The 20477-nt window shown below is 49.0% G+C and overlaps 2 protein-coding genes across 11 annotated transcripts in view; both read right to left on the reverse strand.

Annotated features, from left to right (window-relative positions):
* CELF6 (CUGBP Elav-like family member 6) overlaps positions 1–16958 on the reverse strand; it is a 34991-nt gene extending 18033 nt beyond the window's left edge. For 8 of the 10 annotated variants that reach the window (XM_030814708.1, XM_012507481.2, XM_030814709.1 and 5 more), the window contains exons 1-3: positions 16420–16746; positions 12636–12718; positions 1596–1644 (exon numbers count right to left, since the gene is read on the reverse strand). In XM_030814708.1, the coding sequence (XP_030670568.1) occupies positions 1596–1644; positions 12636–12718; positions 16420–16681 (394 nt within the window). In that variant the 5' untranslated portion in view covers positions 16682–16746. Of the gene's footprint in view, positions 1–1595; positions 1645–2990; positions 3166–12635; positions 12719–16419 lie in introns of those variants that run through there. The other 2 variants (XM_003267176.2, XM_003267178.2) reach the window with 2 other exon arrangements.
* A 199-nt stretch (positions 16959–17157) lies between these two features.
* HEXA (hexosaminidase subunit alpha) overlaps positions 17158–20477 on the reverse strand; it is a 56684-nt gene continuing 53364 nt past the window's right edge. Inside the window, exons 14-15 of the mRNA XM_030814701.1 lie at positions 17467–17501; positions 17158–17346 (exon numbers count right to left, since the gene is read on the reverse strand). Of these exons, the coding sequence (XP_030670561.1) occupies positions 17243–17346; positions 17467–17501 (139 nt within the window). The 3' untranslated portion in view covers positions 17158–17242. The remainder of the gene's footprint in view (positions 17347–17466; positions 17502–20477) is intronic.

Genomic DNA, 20477 nt, shown 5'->3' on the forward strand with positions numbered 1-20477 from the left:
CAATGGCCTTGATGCATAAAAGAGTTTCCCAAGAGGCAGAAATTCTTGGGTTACATGAACCTGAAGTTTTGCATGCAGCCTGGAACATCTCAAAAACCTGACTGGAAAGAATAAAAAGGGAAAGGAGAATGTGTGTGTGGATGGAGGAGGAAACTTGGAAATATCTCTCCAAGACAAGGTGGAGGTGATAACATCTTGACCAGAAATTAAGAATCAGAGACCAGAGGTCAGAGAATCTAAAAGGATAATGGAAGTATTTCTTGGAGCAACGAACTTCACAATGGAAACACAAAGTCACCAGAACTCTGTGTGTGGGTTCTCAGACTGAGCATGAAGTCTGAGAGGGGTACAGAATTAGTAGGACTCAATACATGTTTATATCAATTGGGTCCCATTCTGTTCCTGAACTCGGGCAGCTTCTTTCAGCTAGCAAAGCCATGGCTGATCTTGGGTAAGACAGGAAAAGAGTCTTACCCAAGATAAAGAGTCAGCAGACATCAGGGAGGGCTATAGGCTGATACACTGGAAGGATCTAAGATCCAAGGGTGAGAAAAACACCAAGAACTGACACCAGAAGCCAGCCTTGCCTTTACAGCATGGAAGCTGGCCAGAACCCAGCTGGCTGGAAGAAAGCACAGGCTCTCTACCCGTCCTATGTGGTTTTTGTTTTTGTTTTTGTTTTGATACAGAGTCATGCTCTGTTGCCCAGGCTGGAGTGCAGTGGCATGATCTCGGCTCACTACAACCTCCGCCTCCCAGGTTTAAGCAATTCTCCTGCCTCAGCCTCCCTGTCTTAGCCTCCCGAGTAGCTGGGATTACAGGCAACCACTACCACACCCGGCTAATTTTCCTATTTGTAGCAGAGACGAGGTTTCACCATTTGCCCAGGCTGGTCTCGAAATCTTGGCCTCAAATGATCCACCCACCTCAGCCTCCCAAAGTGCTGGGATTACAGGTATGAGCCACCGTGCCCTGCCCACCTCCTGTTCTTAAGGAGCTCTGGTTTTTCTCTACCAGGAAACAGTGTAGCTATCAGAGCTTTCCATGGTCCTCAGCATAGAAGATTTACTATGGCTCATAAAGTCTGTTGTACCAGCCTTATCTTTTACCATGAGCAACCAGGCAATTACAATGAAGGAATGGCCTCAATCCAAAACAGACTGTGTTCTCTGATATCAGAAGGATATAGAGAAGGAGAACAACTCCCACCTGATTCTTAAAAACAATAGCCAAATAATTTTTAAAAAGAAAAAAAAAAAACAATAGCAACAACAACGAAACCCTGAAAGTTCCATGTGGCAAAACAGGAATGATCTCTCTCCAAGGGTAAGTGACAAGAACCTCCTTTCTCTATCACTGGCATCTGTTTAGGCCCTTCTTGCCTCTTCTGGGTCTGGGCTCCCCAGAACCCCAGCCCTGCTCAATCTGAGCAGGGAAGGCTGAGCTATTTATGGGGCTCAGCAACTCAGAGCCCCACCTGTCCCCTTGACCCAGGGAGGCTCTCATACTAGGTCATGGGTAGGACTGACTCCAGGTGTGGGCCCGCCCTCCCTTACACGGGTCGCAGCCTGAGGTTGGTCACACAGGGAAGTTACCTCCTCGGCCCTCACTGGCAGCTGGCTTCACTTGGATCGGACGATTCATCTGAAAGACATCGGACCAACACACCCATTCAGCGTGACTGCCTGGTCCTGGATCCCCCAGCTTCTCGACCCGTGGACGCCTCAGGATCTGAGCCCTAGCTCCTTTGAACTCCGCACTCCACCACTTCCAAACTAGGATTACAGATTTTCTCCAAGATTCCTTCCTTAAACCCAGGAATTTAGAAGGTGCTGAAACTGGCAGGGATGGGTGACAGGAACTTAGTGGCAAGCACAAGGTGGAATGAAGCAGCTAAAGAGACTTTTCTGCCTGGGGCTCTGGGCAGGGGCGATGTGAGGCCTGTCCCTTTGGCTTCTGGACTTACTTAAAGGCTTTGCATGAGAGGATTGGGAAGGAGGGTAGAATTGATACTGCAGATTTGTGTTTTATGTCTAAAATGGAGAATATCATGCTATGTGTCATTTAGATGAAAGAGTCTGGGAATCAGACTCAGTGCTATCTGCCCTCAACTCTTGTCATTTAATGGTTGTATGACTTTAAGTAAGCCACCCTTTCTCAGATTCAATTTTTCTTTTTCTCCTGTGTAGCTGAAATTACAGGCATGTGCCACCAGGCCCGGCTGATTTTTGTATTTTTAGTAGAGACAGGGTTTCTCCATGTTGGCTAAGTTAGTCTCGAACTCCTGACCTCAAGTGATTCGCCTGCCTCAGCCTCCCAAAGTGCTGGGATTACAGGCATGAGCCACTGCGCCCAGCCAGATTCAATTTTTCAAATGAGGAAAACATTTCCCAAGCTGCTGTATCACTAGAGTCTCCACACTCACCTGCTCCATCCCCTCCCTAGGGTCCCCTTCCCTGAGGATGCTGGAGTTTTCCAAGGTGCCATTCTCAGCCCTTTTTGTCTGGCTCTTCCTACTTTTCTTGGATAGTCTCATCCACACTCACAGCCTCAGCTCCTCTCCACACAGGGATGACTTAGAGCTCTGTGTCTCCAGCCTGCATTCTCCTCTGAGCTTCAGAGCCATGTTACCAGCTGCCTGCTGGATATCCCCACTAGAAAGTCCCACGGGCGCCTTCACTCAACACACTCAAACAAGAGCTCATTTTTTTTTTTTTTTGCCCCAACCTGATCCTCCCAGTCGCCCAAGCTATAAGCCTGGAAAGCAGCTTGACTTCTCCTTCCATCCCTTCCCCGCTCCCACCAACTTCATCTTTTAATTCAGGGGTTCCTGATGAGGTGTAGGTAAAAATCACCCAGGAACCGGACAAGGCTCTTAAGTTGGGGTATTGTATAATTTGAAAACGCTCCTAGGTGATTTCAATATATCCCCCCCACATTCCCATCCCCCAACCACCCTGAGTGAATTCATGATTGAATCCCCATCTCACCTTCCTCTCAGGGGTGTTGTGGGGATCACATGAGGTAATGGGGACGCAAAAGGTCTTTGTAAACTGCCAAGAGCTGGGTGCGTGGGAGGTGAGGAATTATTGTTGGGGGGCAGGGAGCTGAGTGCCGGGAGGAAAAAACAGCGGCCTTCCCGTTCATGGAGGAAGGGGTACTGATGCCCATCTGGCCTGAGAAGGTGATGATCTGACCCCCTCCCCTCAGGAAATGCTCTGCTTCTGCACCAATCAGGGACCACTCCATCCCTTACCAATATGCTCGTTGCCGAGACAACAGGCAGCTTCCTGTTACCATAGCCACAAGTGCTACCCAGTAACCATGGTAACGCCCTGGCAGTCACAGTTGAGCAATTTCCTTTGGATCAAATTTGGGGGTGGGAGGGGCAGGGAGGGCTTACTAAAAAAAAAAAAAGGAAAGGAGAACAGGCCAAGCCTGAACCAGTGCAACTCCCCCCTCCCACCCAGGGCTCTGACACACCCACCCGCTGGTGGTGGAGCACCTGCAGTGTACCAGGCTGTGGGTGGGGGCCGAGACACCGACAGGACTCAGGTTGCAGTCTAGAGGGGATGACAGATCAATCCAAGCAGAGCAGGGCGAGCTTGACAGGTCTGGACTGGCCTGGACCAGGGACCAGGAGGACGGGACCCGTCCCTGGGCATGGCCACCTGTGATTGTGGAGGAGAGACCAAGAGACAGAGCCATGGAGAGCAGAGACACAGGGAGAGATGAAGAAACACTGGCAGACAGAAATGATGTGAGAGAAAGACAGTCCTAGAAAGGGACAAGGAAAGAGAGTTACTGGTGGAGAGGGGAAGGAAATGAGAAGATGAAGGGTCAGGAAGCAGGTGCAGGAGAGGCAGGGAGGAGCCTGGTAGGGAAGAAGGCCAGAAGAGTAGAAGCCTGGGGTGGGGGGCAGTGAGGGTGAGCAAGACCATCATTATTTCATTAGTGCTTAAATAGATCCTGAGAATTTCTCTCTGGAGCCTAAAGTGACGAGCACACGTGACAGCAGCAGTTTCCATGGCAGCTGCCTCCCTGGCTGGGTTTCCTGGGAGATGGTGCTCTGGGGGACACCCCCTTCTCTCCTCCCACCCACTTCACCACCCTTCAACAGAGAGTGGGCATCAGGTGGTACACACGTGTTCCCCCCTGGACCTGACCTAGGCCTTCCACCACCCAGGCATGCTGCCAGCATTTCCTGAACTCTATGATGAGCCCCAGGCAGCCTTTCATGGGAGACAGTGATGATCTGTTTGGGGATCCTCTCTTCATAGGCTCACAGAGGGAAAGATAATGTCACCATTTTCTGAGAGCCCACTCTGTGCCAAGCCCTTCCTGGGACACTTTACATACATTGTCTCTAAATCCTTCCAACCACTCTGCAAGGGAATATAAGTGTGCCCATATCATAGATGAGAAAGCCGAGGCTGAGGGAGGTGAAGTCACTTGTCTAAGATCCCATGGTGGGTAAGTGGTTGAGCTGGGATTTATCCCCAGGTCTGTCTGAGGCTGAAGCCCATGATTTTTGCACTGGAGTGCTGCTCAACTCCATTCTTAAGGCATGAACACAAATAGTGAGGCACAGAGGGACCAGGGCCTCGGGGGAGTGCAAGGTCAAGAGCTGTAGAAGGGGCAGACTCCAGCTGAAGAGGTTGACTCAGGAAAGCTGCATAGTAAGAGGCAGTGTTTGACCTGAGCCTTGAAGTACTGGGGTCATTGGCCATGTAGACATAATAGGAGAGGTAGGAGTGGTGGCTGAGCATGCTGAATGGCTAGGGTACCGACAGAGAGCTGCAAGCCTGAAGGAGCAAAGTTTCTGGTGAGCACATGGCATGGGAGTAGCCAGGGTTGAGCAAATTGCTTCCTAGCAGATAGATGTGGATTTCAATCCTGGCTAGACACTTGCTTCTCTAAGGTCTCTGAGCCTCAATATCCACACTAGTGAAGGGGGAATCATGATCTTACCTTGCAGCCTTGTGATGAAAATGATAATTGCTAGATCTCAGTAGATACCTCAGATATAAAAAGTTATTGTTTTTTTGTTTGTTTTTTGAGACAGAGTTTCGCTCTTGTTGCCCAGGCTGGAGTGGAATGGCATAATCTCGCCTCACCGAAACCTCTGCCTCCCAATTCAAGCAAGTCTCCTGCCTCAGCCTCCCAGGTAGCTGGGATTACAGGCATGCGCCACCATGCCTGGCTAATTTTGTATTTTTAGTAACGACGGGGTTTCTTCATGTTGGTCAGGTTGGTCTTGAACTCCCGACCTCAGGTGATCCACCCACCTCGGCCTCCCAAAGTGCTGGGATTACAGGCGTGAGCCACCGCGCCTGGCCGTTTTTTGTTGTTGTTGTTGTTATCGTTGTCAAAGATATGAAACTGAGAGGTAGGCAACGGCCAGATTAGGGAAGGCTGTGAAAACCACATCAAGGAATTTTGACTTGGACTTTGTTGTATTTCAAAGGCAATGAGGATCCAGGGAAGGGAAGGATTTTTAAATGTTTTTTTTTAATTTTTATTTATTTATTTATTTTGGAGACTGAGTCTTACTCTATCACCCAGGTTGGAGTGCAGTGGCGTGATCTCAGCGCACTGCAATCTCCGCCTCCCAGGTTCAAGCAATTCTCCTGCCTCTGCCTCCTGAGTAGCTGGGATTACAGACACCTGCCACCACGCCCAGCTAATTTTTGTATTTTTAGTAGAGACAGGGTTTCACCATGTTGGCCAGACTGGTCTCAAACTCCTGACCTGTGGTCTTACTCTGCTGCCCAGGCTGGAGTACAGTGGCGCCATCATAGCTTACTGCAAACTCCAAATCTTGGTCTAAGCTATTATTCTACTTTAGCCTCCCAAATAGCTAGGAATACAGGTACATGCCACCATGCCCAGCTAATTTTTAAATTTTTTGTAGAGACTGGGTCTCACTATATTGCCCAGGATGGTCTCGAACTCCTGGGCTCAAGCGATCCTTGGACTTCATCCTTTCAAAGTGCTGGGATTACAGGTGTGAGCCGCTATGCCCAGCCAGGAAAGGGTTTTAAGTAGAGGAATCTTCTAGTTAGTTTTGTCTTATGAAGGATCCCATAAGCTGTCACTATGTGGAGAAAGGACTGGAAAAGGAGTGATTAGAGGCAAGAAGATCAGTGGCACAGGTGAGAGGTGAGTGTGACCTGGGTAGAAGGAAATGCACAGATTTAACAGATGTGTAGGAAGAATTAACTGGACTATAGTTCTATTGGATATGTGGACCTGGGAAGAAGAGGGCATATTGGCTGAGTCTCAGGTTCATAGCTTGGGAGTTGGGGAAGGTGGGAGTTTGGGAGTTTGGGAGTACAAGGAAGTCCCCAGGGGAGGAACCCAAGAGAATAAGAACAGAGTTGGGGAGAGCAGGGCTCTGAGCCTTCAGTCTCCACAGAGCAGTGGTGGAGGACACCTGGGATTTAGGTATGTTATGTGTGGCTGGAGGAGAAAGAGAGCTGCCCCCATGAGCTTCCTGGGCAACCTATTATATATATCTTGTTCCTGCCATGGGCAGAGGAGGGACATGGCAGTGGGATGAGGTAATCAGGAGTCCCCCTTGAGGAAAAGAGGACATTGCCTCCCGGGCCAAAAACTTGTCCTGGGACTTCAGGTGAGCTATTGCCCTGGCTGAGCACCTGTTCCCTTAAGAATTTCCCAGGTGGAGTCCAGGCCCATGTCTGCTTCAGAGCCCAGCCCTGGAGGGAATTCAAGGGATAGAATGTCAGAGAGAACAACCTATTCCAGGCAACGGAGTGGGGAAGGTCAGAGGCCGCACAGACACGCACAGGGCCCTGGACCTTCTGCGCCAGTGAGCAGAAGGGAGAGCAAGACCCTACCTAACTCTCTGCCCTGACTTGTCTAAAATTTCCTCCCTTTGGGCTCAGCATCGCCCTTTTCAGATTCTTCTGCCCTGATGCCAACTATTCTTTTCACTTAGCACTCATACCCTCAGCACTCCCCATTCCATGGGAAGAGTTTATCAGAACCTTCTCGAGGAAGGGAACACTGGTAGGTCTGGGAAAGGTGTCAGGAGGTACAGGGCAGAGTGGGACAGAAAAAAAACAAATTTCATAATTTTTAGTACTTTGTTTTACCTCACCCCTCTCCTCTAATTCAACCCACTGTCAAGTCCCATTGGTTCTAGAATCTATGTGGATATCCTAAACAGCTCTGAAGTCTAACCTCTTCTCTCCTTTCCTGGCCTATCTCCAGCTCTAGGCCAGCATCATCATTCATCTGCACTCAAGCAACACTGCACTAAAGGGTCATCCAGCCTCCAGTGTTGCTTCCTTTCCAACCCAACCTTCTTCACACCATAGCCAGAGTAAGCTCTCTTTTTTTTTTTTGAGACAGCCTCAACCTCCAGGGCTCAAGCAACCCTCCCACCTCAGCCTCCCAAGTAGCTGGGACTACAGGTGCACACCACCACACCCGGCTGATTTTTAAAAAACTTTTGTAGAGACGGGGTCTCACTGTGTTGTCCAGGCTGGTCTCAAACTTCTGGGCTCAGTGATCCTCCAGCCTCAGCCTCCCAAAGTGCTGGGATTACAGGCATGAGCCACTATGCCTGGCCCAGAGTAATCTTTTGAAACTAGTCTCTTACTCTTCTCTGCTTAAAATCCACCTCTGTTCCCCCATTGCAAGCCTCCTGTTAAAGCCCAAGATTCTAAGACTGGCTGTCAAAACTTGTGAGTCTTGCTTCCACTGCTGCCCAACATGCACGATTCTCTAGAGGGAGCCTTAGCCATCTTTGCTAGACACCTTCCCTGCCATTGTTCACACTGTCCCCAGAATTTCTTGTCTTTTAGGTTTCTAGATCCTCAAATATGATAAAATATGATCATGATTCAGCTCAGATAATATCTCCTCTGCAAAGCATCTACTCCCTCCCCATTTCTTTTTATTCTTTTCTTTATTCCTTTATTTATTTATTTTTATTTTGTATTTTTGTATTTTTAGTAGAGACGGGGTTTCACCATGTTGGCCAGGCTGGTCTCAAACTCCTGACCTCAAGTGATCCACCCGCCTTGGCCTTGCAAAGTACTGGGATTACAGGTGTGAACCACCGCACCTGGCCTTTTCCTTTATGGTTTGACTCTGGGACTCCCTCACCAATTCTGGTCTCTCTTTTACTTGCCCAGATGTATGCCTGAGTGAGATGCAATGAGGCTTTTTCTTTTTTTTTTTTTTTTTGAGACGGAGTCTCGCTCTGTCACCCAGGCTAGAGTGCAGCGACACGATCTCGGCTCACTGCAAGCTCCGCCTCCCAGGTTCACGCCATTCTCCTGCCTCAGCCTCCCGAGTAGCTGGGACTACAGGTGCCTGCCACCACGCCCTGCTAATTTTTTGTATTTTTAGTAGAGATGGGATTTCACCGTGTTAGCCAGGATGGTCTCAATCTCCTGACCTCGTGATCCGCCCGCCTCAGCCTCCCAAAGTGCTGGGATTACAGGTGTGAGCCACCGCGCCCGGCCAATGAGGCTCATTTTTAAGAAGCATCTTGAGGGAAAAGACTCAGACTCATTCATGAAGTGGTTGCTAGCACATACAGTGCCTTTCTGTAAATTATAAAAAGGCACTCCCCAACCCTGGGATGAATGAGAAAAAATGTGCCCTTTCTCTGGGCTGACAAAGCCTTGAAATAATGTGCATGACTTGGTCAATAGAGCATGGCTAGATTTTTGCCCCCATCTGCCCTCTCCACCCAAGCTGTTTTGTGCAGGGCACAACTTGCAAAAGCAAATGCACTCCCCTACTTAGTAACATCTGCCTCCTTCACAATGTTTGAAGGGATGGCTTCCCAAAGGAAGGGAAGTCAGGAACAGGGAGATAAACAAATAGGGAGGCACCTTCTGCATCCCAGAAGTGGGGCTGAGGCTAGGCCTCACCCTCTTCAGGTGGATTCTAGAGCATAAAGTGAGGCTAAAAGAAGGAATTCTGGCTTCATCAGGAAGAGGCTGCAGGAGGTGGGAGCCAGGTGGGACAGACCAACCGAGGTTTGAAGGAGTTCTCGAATAGGGGCTTTCATAGGGGACAGAAATTGACAGGGGACAAATGGAGATGAGCCAAGCAAGAGAAGGTCTTAGTCCATCAGAATCCATGAAATTCTTGGCCAGGAGTGGTGGCTCACGCCTGTAATCCTAGCACTTTGAGAGGCTGAGGCAGGCAGATCGCTTGAAGTCAGAAGTTCAAAACCAGCCTGACCAACATGGTGAAACCCCATCTCTACTAAAAATACAAAAAAATTAGCTGGACGTGGTGGCGGGTGCCTGTAATCCCAGCTACTTCGGAGGCTGAGGCAGGAGAATCACTTGAACCCTGGAGGTGGAGGTTGCAGTGAGCTGAGATGGCACCACTGCACTCCAGCCTGGGTGACAGAATGAGGCTGTGTCTCAAAAAAACACAAAAAAACAAAAAAAACAAACCATGAAATTCCCCCTGGGGTTTCAGACTTTTCTCTCTGGGGGCTGACCTAGCCTTTTCTGGTGCCATGGTGACAGTCCTGCCTGATGCCATTAGGAATTCAGATTAAAGCCTTGTCCCTGCTTCTCCAGCAGGTGGCAGCTGTGCTCAGGACCCAGTGGCAGCAGAGAGCTGGGCACTCCTGCCTCCATGCTGGTGGGCCTAAGACCAGGTGACTAAAGTTGCTGCTGTCCCTGGCAGGCCCAGAGGAAAGATTGATGGCACAGGCATTGCTGGGGCTGGACAACACAGCCATTGATTTTCATTTAGGAGAATAATTAAATATTAATTTTCACTTTGTTAAGCTGGAGAGGGTGAATAAAGCCAATCTTGACAGTATCAGAGGAAGCCAGGCCATGTTGGAGACCTGCAGATGAAACAGTGGGAGGGGGAAGATGTCCCCAGTCACCATTCTCTCCAGAACCTAAGACCCCTGTCTGCTACCTGGTTGTCTCAGGTCACAGTACAGTGGTTAAGTGAATGAGTTCTAGGGCCAGATTAGCTGGGCCCAAAGTCCAGATCTTCCCATTATTAACTATATGACCTTGGGCAAGTCACTTGATTCTTATGACTTAGTTTTCTCACCTGTAAAATGGGAATGCCAATAACAATATCTTATTTAGGCCTGGCGCGGTGGCTCATGCCTGTAATCCCAGCATTTTGGGAAGCCAAGGTGGGTGGATCACTTGAGGCCAGAAGTTCAAGACTAGCCTGGCCAACATGGTGAAACCTCATCTCTACTAAAATTACAAAAATTAGTTGGGCAGAGCCCTGTGTCTTGTGGAGAAGAGATTTTTTTCCTCCTAAAGTTTATCTTAATTTTTTGGGGGGGACCTCCCATTTCCTTTCAGGGTAAAGCCTGGCATTCAAAGCTTCATCTTCAACTGCTGCCCTCTGTAGATCTTCCCTCCAGCTTCCCTCCATGCTCACGTGGGCCTCCCCCACAGTGCCAGCCGCATTTCACACCCACCTGTTCCTTCTGTGTCTGCACCTTTACCATGCTGTTTCCCACATGGAATGTTACAGCTTGTCTCATTGACTCTCAGTTCTAGCAGCAGAAGTCATTTGCTCCTATGGTTAGATGAATGAAGAGTTCTACTCCTACTCCTACTAATGCTGCTGTTACTATTACTGTTACTATCACTACTACCACCAGCTAACTCGTATCGAGTGCTTATTTTCTGCCAAGAACAGCATTGAGTACTTTAGTTCACTTAATGACTTAGCTCATTTAACCATGACAACAACTCTATTAGTTTAACTTTACAGATGAGGAAACTTAGGCTTAGCAGTAAAGACTTGCCCAAAGTCACAAAGCTAGTGAGTGGTGGGGCCTGGATCCACACCCAGGTCTCTCTGACTCAGGAGCTTGCATACAGAGGATCAGTGATGGTGACAAATTGGTGTTACTTGGCACTTAGTCCCCAAAAGTGAGGCTCAAGGTGCTTCAGTTACTGTGATTGGTTCTAGGAGCTGTCACCCCATTAACAGCTTGATGAGTTCTTGGAGAAGCTTGCTCCATTGCTTGGCAGCTCCAATGCAGAGAAGTGACTTCTTTATATGAGCTGAAATCAGCATCTATTTCTTATTATATTAACTGACCTGAATCTTGCCTTCTGGGACCACTCATAGAAAACCAAACCCCTCTTCTAGAATCTGAAGGTAGTTACCCCAACCCCAACAGTAGTACTTATTGAGATCTTACTCTGTGCCAGGCACTTGCTAAGCCTCAAGTAATCCTCACTACAGCCAAGTGAGCTAGGTGTTAGTATAATTCACTCCTCATATCTAAATAAACCGAAGCTCAGGAGTCCAAGTAACATACCCAGAGACACAGAACTGATAAATGGCAGAGCTGGGATTCAAATCCAGGTCTGTGAGACTCAAAACCTAGTGGTTTTTTTTTTTTTTTTTTTTGAGACTGAGTCTCACTTTGTTGCCCAAGCTGGAGTGCAGTGGCATGATCTCGTCTCACTGCAACTCTGCCTCCCAGGTTCAAGCGATTCTCTTGCCTCAGCCTCCCAAGTAGCTGGGACTACAGGCATCTGCCACCATGTCCAGCCAGTTTTTGTATTTTTAGTAGAGGCGGGGTTTCACCATTTTGGCCAGGCTGGTCTCGAACTTCTGACCTCAGGTGATCTGCCCGCCTTGTCCTCCCAAAGTGCTAGGATTACAGGCGTGAGCCACCACACTCGGCCTCAAAAACCAGTATTTTTAATTATTAGCTTATGATGCCTCCTTATTAAAGTCCCTCTAAGCCTTATCTCCTCCAGTTAAATTATCCCAACTCCTCCAAACTATTATTCCAAATATATCTTGTGTCTTTACCTCATCCTCGTCTCTTTCTTGTAGGCAAACGACTCTCTTAAATTTGAGAGGCCTAGAACTGGACATAGCCCCAAGTTTGGCCTGTGAATGGCATTTAAACAGTGCTCTGTTCTAGACACACCACTTCTTGGACAAGAAAAAACAAGGCTGTATAGTATGACTTGCTCTTGGTACACCCATGCTAATTACTAACGATCACCCCTTCATTCTGCCATATGGTCAGTAGGTCCCACCTTGCCTTTTGTTGAGTGATTATCCATTAGCCAAGACCAGACCAGGTACCATTGGTGCCTACAAGCCTAGCTGCCTGTAGAATCAGGTCTCCCCTAACTTTAGCCAAGTGTTTGTAGTGTGGAGGGAAGAGAATCTTAGTGAGTCAAGGCACCAAAAATAACCATTACAGGAAAAGGACTAGAGGGAAGTTCCAGCAAGGACCTTAGGACTAGAGAAAATGGGCTACCAGTCCAGCAGAACCTCTACCCCATGTATCTGCATACCTGCTCACACCAGTGACAAGTGACACCCAAAGCCATAATTTTAGCCAAGGTGAATAAATTCTAGCTTATCCCTCAACACTGATGCCTCTCCTAAAAGATGGGTGGAACGCCTGGCCCAAGGATCTTGAGCCCCTTTTTTGAGCCAGAAGATTGGATGTAACAAAGAATTTGTTGCTGTTCAGGGTATAGGAAGCCCTCTCCTAGAAAGATGACTCTGCTTCTAGTTCTCGGTCCCAACCCAGCCCCCACACGCTGCTTTGGCATGCACACAGGGCACTGTCCCCAGCCTGAGGTGATTCCCACCCCCCAACCTGGAGGACTTACCCCTGGCAGGGTCTTCTGCTCGTGCAGTGCACTCTGGGCCTTGAGAGCAGAGTCCCGGGCGCAGTAGGTGAGGAAGGCACAGCCTGAGGAGGAAGAGGCTGGCTCAGGGGGTTTCCTGAAACCCCCAACTATTCTTCTTCGAAATACCCCACTAAGTTGACAAACTTAAGGCCACTCTCCTTTAAACAAGGACTCTGCATTCTGAGAAGCCCTCTCTGCCTCCCACCTCTGGAGGGAGGGGCTTCTTGTGCCTGGGGACCAGTGTCCCAGGCTCTGGCTCCCTTTCATTTGCTCCTGGCATCCTGCCCAGAGAACATATGTACCCACACCCAGTCACATGTGCATACAATCCCACATCTCCCCTCCCCACTCCAGTCACAAGTCCTGTTGGGGTTAAACCTCCCCCTAAGCAGCTTTATCATCATCTTTAACCCAGACTTCCCCTTCCTTTTTGGATTCAGACTCATGGAGTCTCCCAGGATCAGCCTCAATTCCTTCCCAACTCAGTTTCAAATGGGAGGAGGCAAAAGAGTAAAAGAAGGCTTGGGAGCCAACCTCAGGAGCCCCCAGCTCTTTTCCGTATCTCCCTCCCCTAAGTTTGAAGCTGGGGAATGGATTGATTTGAGCCTTAGAAGATGGGATTGGTTTAAGGGCTCCCCATAGGTGGGAGTTTCCAGGGACCTCCTAATCCTGTTCAAGGATCTTGATCTGTCAACCCTTCTAGGGCTTTGAGTTAGGGCCTCTTAAAGAGTTATTGTGCCCCAAATCTGGCTCCTCTAAAAGGGCCAGCATATATGGGTCAGCGAAGAGGTCTAGGTTGAGCCAAAGGGTCAAGTTTAGCCCTCTCTTTGTTCAGCCTCAGGACCGTAGCCTGCTAAGAAGCACTGAAGCAGCACTCTCCTCCTTTCCAACATCCATTGAGCGCTCATTCATTCAAAAAATATTTATTGAACAATTACTTATTATGGTGGGGCATTTTGATGAGCTTGGGGATAGAGTGGCAACAAGACAGACACATTCCCTGCCCTCATGGGGATTAGGCAAATCATGAGGGGCCCCTAAATGAGTCCAAAGGGTTGAGTAATTTCTCAAAGAAGGCATTGAGTCCCCAAGAATAAGAACACTGAATCCTTAACAATCAGGTGATGAAAAGGACAGTGATTATTTCAGACAGAGGGAAAAGCATATATGAAGACTGAATCAAGAATTTGGTGTGTTGGGGAAATGGATACAAGGTTAGTGTGCCTGGAGGCTGGTGCATGGGGGCAGAGTGGCTAGTGAGGTATGCAGGAATCAAGTCATATGTAGCCTTGTGGGTCTCAGTTGGATTTTGAACTTTTTCCTAAGAGCAATAGAGAGCCACTTTAAAGGGTTTTAAGCAGATCTGTGAGATGATAAGATCTGTTTGCAAAAGGAGCCTTCTGAGTGTAGGAGGGAGAAGGACTGAAGGAGGAGAAAGTGGATATGGTGAGCCATTAGGAACTTGGGGCAGATTTCCACTTAGACCTCAGCAGATTAGAAAGGCAAATGGGAGCATTTTTTTTCTGGCCTTTTCTACAGGGCTGCCCCCTTAAGATGGGTTTATTGTCGGACATTCATTGAGTTAAAGGGAACTTAGAGAACTGAGCAAAACTCTTATCATATCAACAGGGAAACTGAAGCCCAGAGAGTGGGTCAGTGGCAGGGCAGGATTTGGAATGTCTTAACTCCCAAGCTGGGGTTGTTTTCAAAGCACTGTGGCTGCCTGCCTGGGTACCTAGCCATCAAAAGGAAAATGAGTCACTGTTGCTGGGGAGAGGATGAGGAAGATGTTGACTTGGAGACCCTCCACAATCATCTTGGAAGGCAACACTTGCCTTGGACAGTTGTGATTTAGTTTGGAAATAAATCACCAAACACCTGATTCCACTTACATCCCTGCTCTGTGTTTTGCCACAAACCCTTATCACTTGACGTCCAAACCGGGCAGCGTTGCCTGTCTGAAAGGCTCAGGGGCCCAGTTTCTGCCTAAAGAAGCCCCATGTGGACTAGCCAGGATAGAGGGTGGAAGAATGAAGGGAAGAAAAGACAGAGAAGCATGGTTTGAGAGACAGATGAATGAAAATAACAGGCAGAATTAGAGCTAAATGAAAAGAGAGAGGATGAGGGAACAGTTCAGAGACTCTGATAGTGAGAAGAGTGAGATTTAAGGGTATTCTATACACTTCCCTTTGTACAGATGGCCTACAAAGATTGGGTTTGTACTTACATACTGAAATCAATGTCTAAAAATAAGAAAATGAGTTGCTATAGAGGGATGGACAGACAGGCAGGTAGTGAGAGTGCAATAGAAGGACTCTAGATGGTGTGGTATTGTCCTTTCATACACCCATTAACACAACCCTACCCCAAAGGGTGGAAGCTGTACTCCTAGCCAGATGGTCCTAGCCCTTCTATTGGCATTTTCTCGAAGTGCCTACATTAGTGTGCCAAGGAACCCTACAAGGCCTCCCAGTTGAAGAGGTGGCAGTCTGATTCCAGCTCTCAGTCCTTAGGAATGTACCTTTAGCTGTTACCCAAGGCCCACCACTCCTCTCTTAGGAAGACCATGGAGGATAGTTGGTGACTCTTTACCAGCAAAAACGTGAAACCACAGCATGGTGGTGGTGGTGGCGGGGAGGAGATAAGAGTGTTTCTTCTCAAATCATCTCCCCTTCTCCTGCCCATGTATGACATGTGACTCTGGCTCTCTTACTCCAGCTCTGCCTGGACAGACTTTTCTGCTTGTAAACAAGCCTCCTCTCTCTCTCTACAGGAAGAAAGGGGTGTGGCCGAAAGGACCGTGGTGCCTGTATCTCTCTAGAAAGGGCAGGGAGAAGATCTCCTTCTGTCTCTTCAGCCTGACTCACCCTGAGAATGGGTCTGGACTGGGACCAGCCTGTGAGGGAGGGAAAGAAAGAGGCCATAAAGAGGATTGGGGAGGAGCAAAGAAGAGGCACAGGAGTGAGGGGATTAGAGAAGGAAAGAAGTGTGGATTTAGCTGAGAGAAATCCAAGAAGAAAGGGACACAGGGTGGCAGGAGTTCCCAGCTGAGGTCAGGGTTCTGAACTGAAATCAGAAGAGGTAGAGTGCATTGGGATTCTGGGGAAGGGCAGGAGAGATTGGGGCTGTTGTTGAACATGAGGGGGGGTATTTGGAACTGAGAGCCTCCTGGGAACTGAATTGGATTTTGTGTTAGACAGGTCTGGGTTCTGAAAAAGGGGAGGGTTTGGGTCTGCGGTGTTTCAGGTTGGCAGTCTGAGTCAAAAGAAGGCTCTTGAGGGGGATGGCTGGACTAGGAGCCCAGAAGGAGGGGTGCAAGTCCAAGATATGCATGTGGGTGGTTAGGCCTGAGTGAGGTGCTACCAGATGGAGGATTCAGGAATGCTTGGGTTCAGGGTTTGGGAAATTGAGGGTATTCGAGATCTAGAAGGTGGAATAAGTTTTCAAATTCCAGAATTTTAGGTCTGATGGGAGAGGTGGTGGAAAGGTCCAGCTGAAAGGCAAGGACTGCTGGGATGTGAGAGGTGGAGGCCAGGAATTTGGAGGTTAGAGTGGAGAACATGTTAGGGGACCACAGTGATAATCAGAGGGAGGACGTCAAAGAGAAAATTCTGTGATCTGGGAAGGGGGATGGGCTGAGGTGGGGCTGATATTGGACTGGTGCTGGACTGGCTCTCGGCAGGGTTAGGGCTGGGGCTGGGCTGGGGTCGGGCCACGCTCTAATCGGATTGGGGCTGGGCTGGGCTGGGCTGACCCCGCGCACCTTTGTGGAGGCCGGTGAGCCGGTCCTTCAGCACCGTCAGCTCGTAGATGCGGCCGAACTCCTCGAACAGCGGCTTGAGGTCCTGCTCGTCCAAGCCCCGCGGGATCTGCCCCACGAAGAGCTTGATGGCGTCGTGGTCCTTCATGGGTACGGCGGGACCGGGGTTTAGCCCGCTCATGCCGACGCCGCTGTCCGCGGTGCTGAAACCCAGGCGCGGGCCGGGGCCGGCGGGCTGCGCTGACCCTCCCGGCGCCGCGGCCATGTCCCCGCCCTGTCCGCCCTCCCGCCGGTCCCACCGGTCCCGCCTGTCCCGCCGTCCCCTCCCTGGACCGGAGGCGAGGGCCAGGGGGAGGGGGCGGGGCCCGGGCGGAGAGGGCGGGGGGCTGCCCAGGGGGCGGGGTCCGGGTGGAGGGGCGTAGAGGGGGTGGGGCGGGCAGGAAAGGGGCGGGGCCGAGGCGGGGCGGGCCCGGGCCGAGGTGGCGGCGGGACGCTGGGGTCTGGCTTGAGGTCCCCGTGCGGCTCTCTCTGGGCTCCCGCCCGAGCTCTCCCAGAGCCGAGCCCCGAGCCCCAGCCCCCGTGCTTGGTGACGTCAGGCAGCTGGCCGCCGAGTCTACGCAAATGATTTGCATAATGAGGAAGCAGCGGCCAATCAGAGTGGGAGTTGACTGGGCTCGCCGGGGGCGGGAGGGGCGGCTGGGCTCACGCGCTCCTGCTCGCCATGGCAACCGGACCCTCGAATGCCCTGTGTGTGTGTCGAGTGTGTGCGGGCGTGGCCGTGGATAGCGCGTGTGCGCCTTGGGCCGCGTGAGGGGAAGCAGCTTCGTCATGCGTGATGGTGTCTGCCGGAGTTGGAGCTAATCCTCACCGCACACACAGACACACATAGGCACACGCTGGCACACACACCTCCAAACGCTGGAGCGTTTCCTGCGGGGGTGGATGGGGATTCCTCTTCTCCATTCCCACTATCGAGCCAGTCCCTCGGAGCCAATCCCACCCCGCCCCATCACACATCTCTGTCTTCGGTGTCTTGAACCACTTTCTTACCCCTGAGCCTCAGACACGTTCGTCTCCCTTGCAGCCTTAAAAAGAAAGAAAGAATAAAATAAAAAAACCCTTAAAGACTCCTTGAACACGGATTCTTCCTTATGAGAGTGAGGGAACTTAGCCGTATTTACTCAGAACCCATTATGCACCAGGTGCCCGGTTCATCCCCGTTCTGTGAACTCAGAAGTGTTCTCTTTTTCCGGAAAAGGAAGCTGAGGTTCTGAGGGTCGAGGAGTTTAGGGCCAGGCCCACCCCAACATTTGTTGGGCCCAGCGCAAAAGAAGAAATGGAAATCGACATACTGTGTGTCTGAATATTTAAAAGATACAAATCAAATTACAATTTCTTAAATATGTTCCCCTCTTATTTTCACAAATACAGGTTCAGAATTACGAAAATGAAAGACATATGTACAGCTACGCTTTTTATATGACTGCAAGTTGGCAAAATATCAGAGCTGATGGAATTTTATTACTCTTGCACATGTCTAGGTATTGTCTTGATGGACCAGTGATGTTTGCACAAAGTAGTAATACAATGTTTGGACAAAGATACATACTTCATAAGTTATATATTTATTCCATAATATATTTTTCATGCCTCTTTCAGTAAAATTGCTAATTATTTTAATAGAGATTTCCTTTTTTTTTTTGATAGGTTATCATTCTGTCACCCAGGCTGGAGTGCAGTGGTGCGATCTAAGATCACTGCAGCCTCAACCTCCTGGGTTCAAGCTATCCTCCCATCTAAGCCTCCCGAGTAGCTGGGATGACAGGTGCAGGCTACCATGCCCGAATAATTTTTTTTCTTTTTTTTCTTTCTTTTTTTTTTGTAGAGATGGGGGTTTCACCATTCTGCCCAGGCTTGTCTAGAACTCCTGAGCTCAAGTGATCCACCCACCTTGGTGCCTCAGAGTGCTGGGATTACAGGAGTGTGCCACTGCACCTGGCCTAATAGAGATTTTAACATAACTTGTGTCCATTGACTATTCTAAGAAACTGCTCGAGACCAGCAGTAGCAACTGGAATCATCAAAAAGTTCTTAAAACAATATTCAATTCAGAAGCAAATCATGATTTTTAAATTATTTATTTTTCTGGCTGAGCGTGGTGACTCACACCTGTAATCCCAGCCCTTTGGGAGGCCAAGGCGGGCAGATCACTTGAGGTCAGGAGTTTGAGACCAGCCTGGCCAACATGACAATATCCCGTCTCTACTAAAAATACAAAAATTAGCCAGGCATGGTGGCAGGCTCCTGCTACTCTGGAGGCTGAGGCAGGAGAATTGCTTGAACCCAGGAGGTGGAGGTTGCAATGAGCCGAGATCGTGTCACTAAACTCCAGCCTGGGTGACAGAGTGAGACTCCATCTCAAAAAAAATGCAGCAGCAAATTATGATTTTCAAAAATTATTTTTCTGGCGGGATGCAGTGGCTCACACCAATAATCCCAGCACTTAAGGAAGCCGAGGTGGGTGGATTGCTTGAGACCAGGAGTTTGAGACGAGCCTGGCCAACATGGCAAAGCCCCATTTTTACTAAATGAATAAATAAATAAAATAAATTATTTTTCTCCTTTAATAGAAAGTGACTCCTTGTAATAAGTTGACCATGAAATGGGTTACTGGAACATTTCAATTTCATTCAGTCCTATGTAATTTTTTTTTTTTTTTGAGACGGAGTCTTGCTCTGTCGCCCAGGTTGGAGTGCAGTGGCCTGATCTCAGCTCACTGCAAGCTTCGCCTCCCAGGTTCACGCCGTTCTCCTGCCTCAGCCTCCTGAGTAGCTGGGACTACAGGCACCCGCCACCAAGCCCAGCTAATTTTTTTGTATTTTTAGTAGAGATGGCATTTCACCATGTTAGCCAGGATGGTCTCGATTTCCTGACCTCATGATCCACTTGCCTAGGCCTCCCAAAGTGCTGAGATTACAGGTGTGAGCCACTGTGCCCGGCCCAGTCCTATGTATTTTTTAAAATTTTCACCCCAAAAGTAGTAAAAACAATTTAAAAATCAGAACAAAGTTCTCTGCAGAAAAAGAAAAATACAGTAAAAAATTTCCCTGAGGCTTCCTCTTTGATCCATATATTATTTATAAATGTATTGTTCAGTCTCTAAGTGTTTCTCCAAACACTTTGAGAGAGAGAATTTGCCTATTATTTTTGTTATTGATTTCTAGTTTGAGTCCATTGTGGTCAGAACACACTGTGTATAATTTCAATTTTTTTTTTTTTTTGAGATGGAGTCTCACTTTTGTCACCCAGGCTGGAGTGCAGTGGCACGATCTCAGCTCACTGCAACCTCTGCTTCCCGGGTTCAAGCAATTCTCCTGCCTCAGCCTCCTGAGTAGCTGGGATTGCAGGCACCTGCCACCATGCCCGGCTAATTTTTGTATTTTTAGTAGAGATGGGGTTTCACCATGTAGTCCAGTCTGGTCTCCAACTCCTGACCTCAGGTGATCCACCTGCCTCAGCCTCCCAAAGTGCTGGGATTACAGGTGTGAGCCACTGAGCCTGGCCTCAATTCTTTTGCATTTGAGGTTTGTTTTGCTACCCTCAGAATATGGTCTATCTTGGTAAATATTTTGTTGATGTTTGAAAAGAATGTGTATTCTGCTGTTCTTGAGTGGAGTGTTCTATAAATGCTGATTACATTCTGTTAGTTAATGGTGTTACTGAGTTCTTCTACACGCTTGCTGAAGTTTTGTTGTTGTTGTTGAGACTGAGTATCACTCTGTCGCCCAGGCTGGAGTGCAGTGGTGCAATCTCGGCTCACTGCAACCTCCGCCTCCCAGGTTCAAGTGATTCTCTTGCCTCAGCCTCCTGAGTAGCTGGGACTATAGGCATGCACCCCCACACCCAGCTACTTTTTTTTTTTCTTGAGACGGAGTCTTGCTCTGTTGTCCAGGCTGCAGTGCAGTGGCACTATCTCAGCTCACTGCAACCTCCGCCTCCTGAGTTCAAGCAATTCTCTTACCTCAGCCTCCCAAGTAGCTGGGACTACAGGAGCCCGCCAC

Source organism: Nomascus leucogenys, chromosome 6, assembly GCF_006542625.1.
Source record: "Nomascus leucogenys isolate Asia chromosome 6, Asia_NLE_v1, whole genome shotgun sequence".
NCBI lineage: Eukaryota > Metazoa > Chordata > Mammalia > Primates > Hylobatidae > Nomascus > Nomascus leucogenys.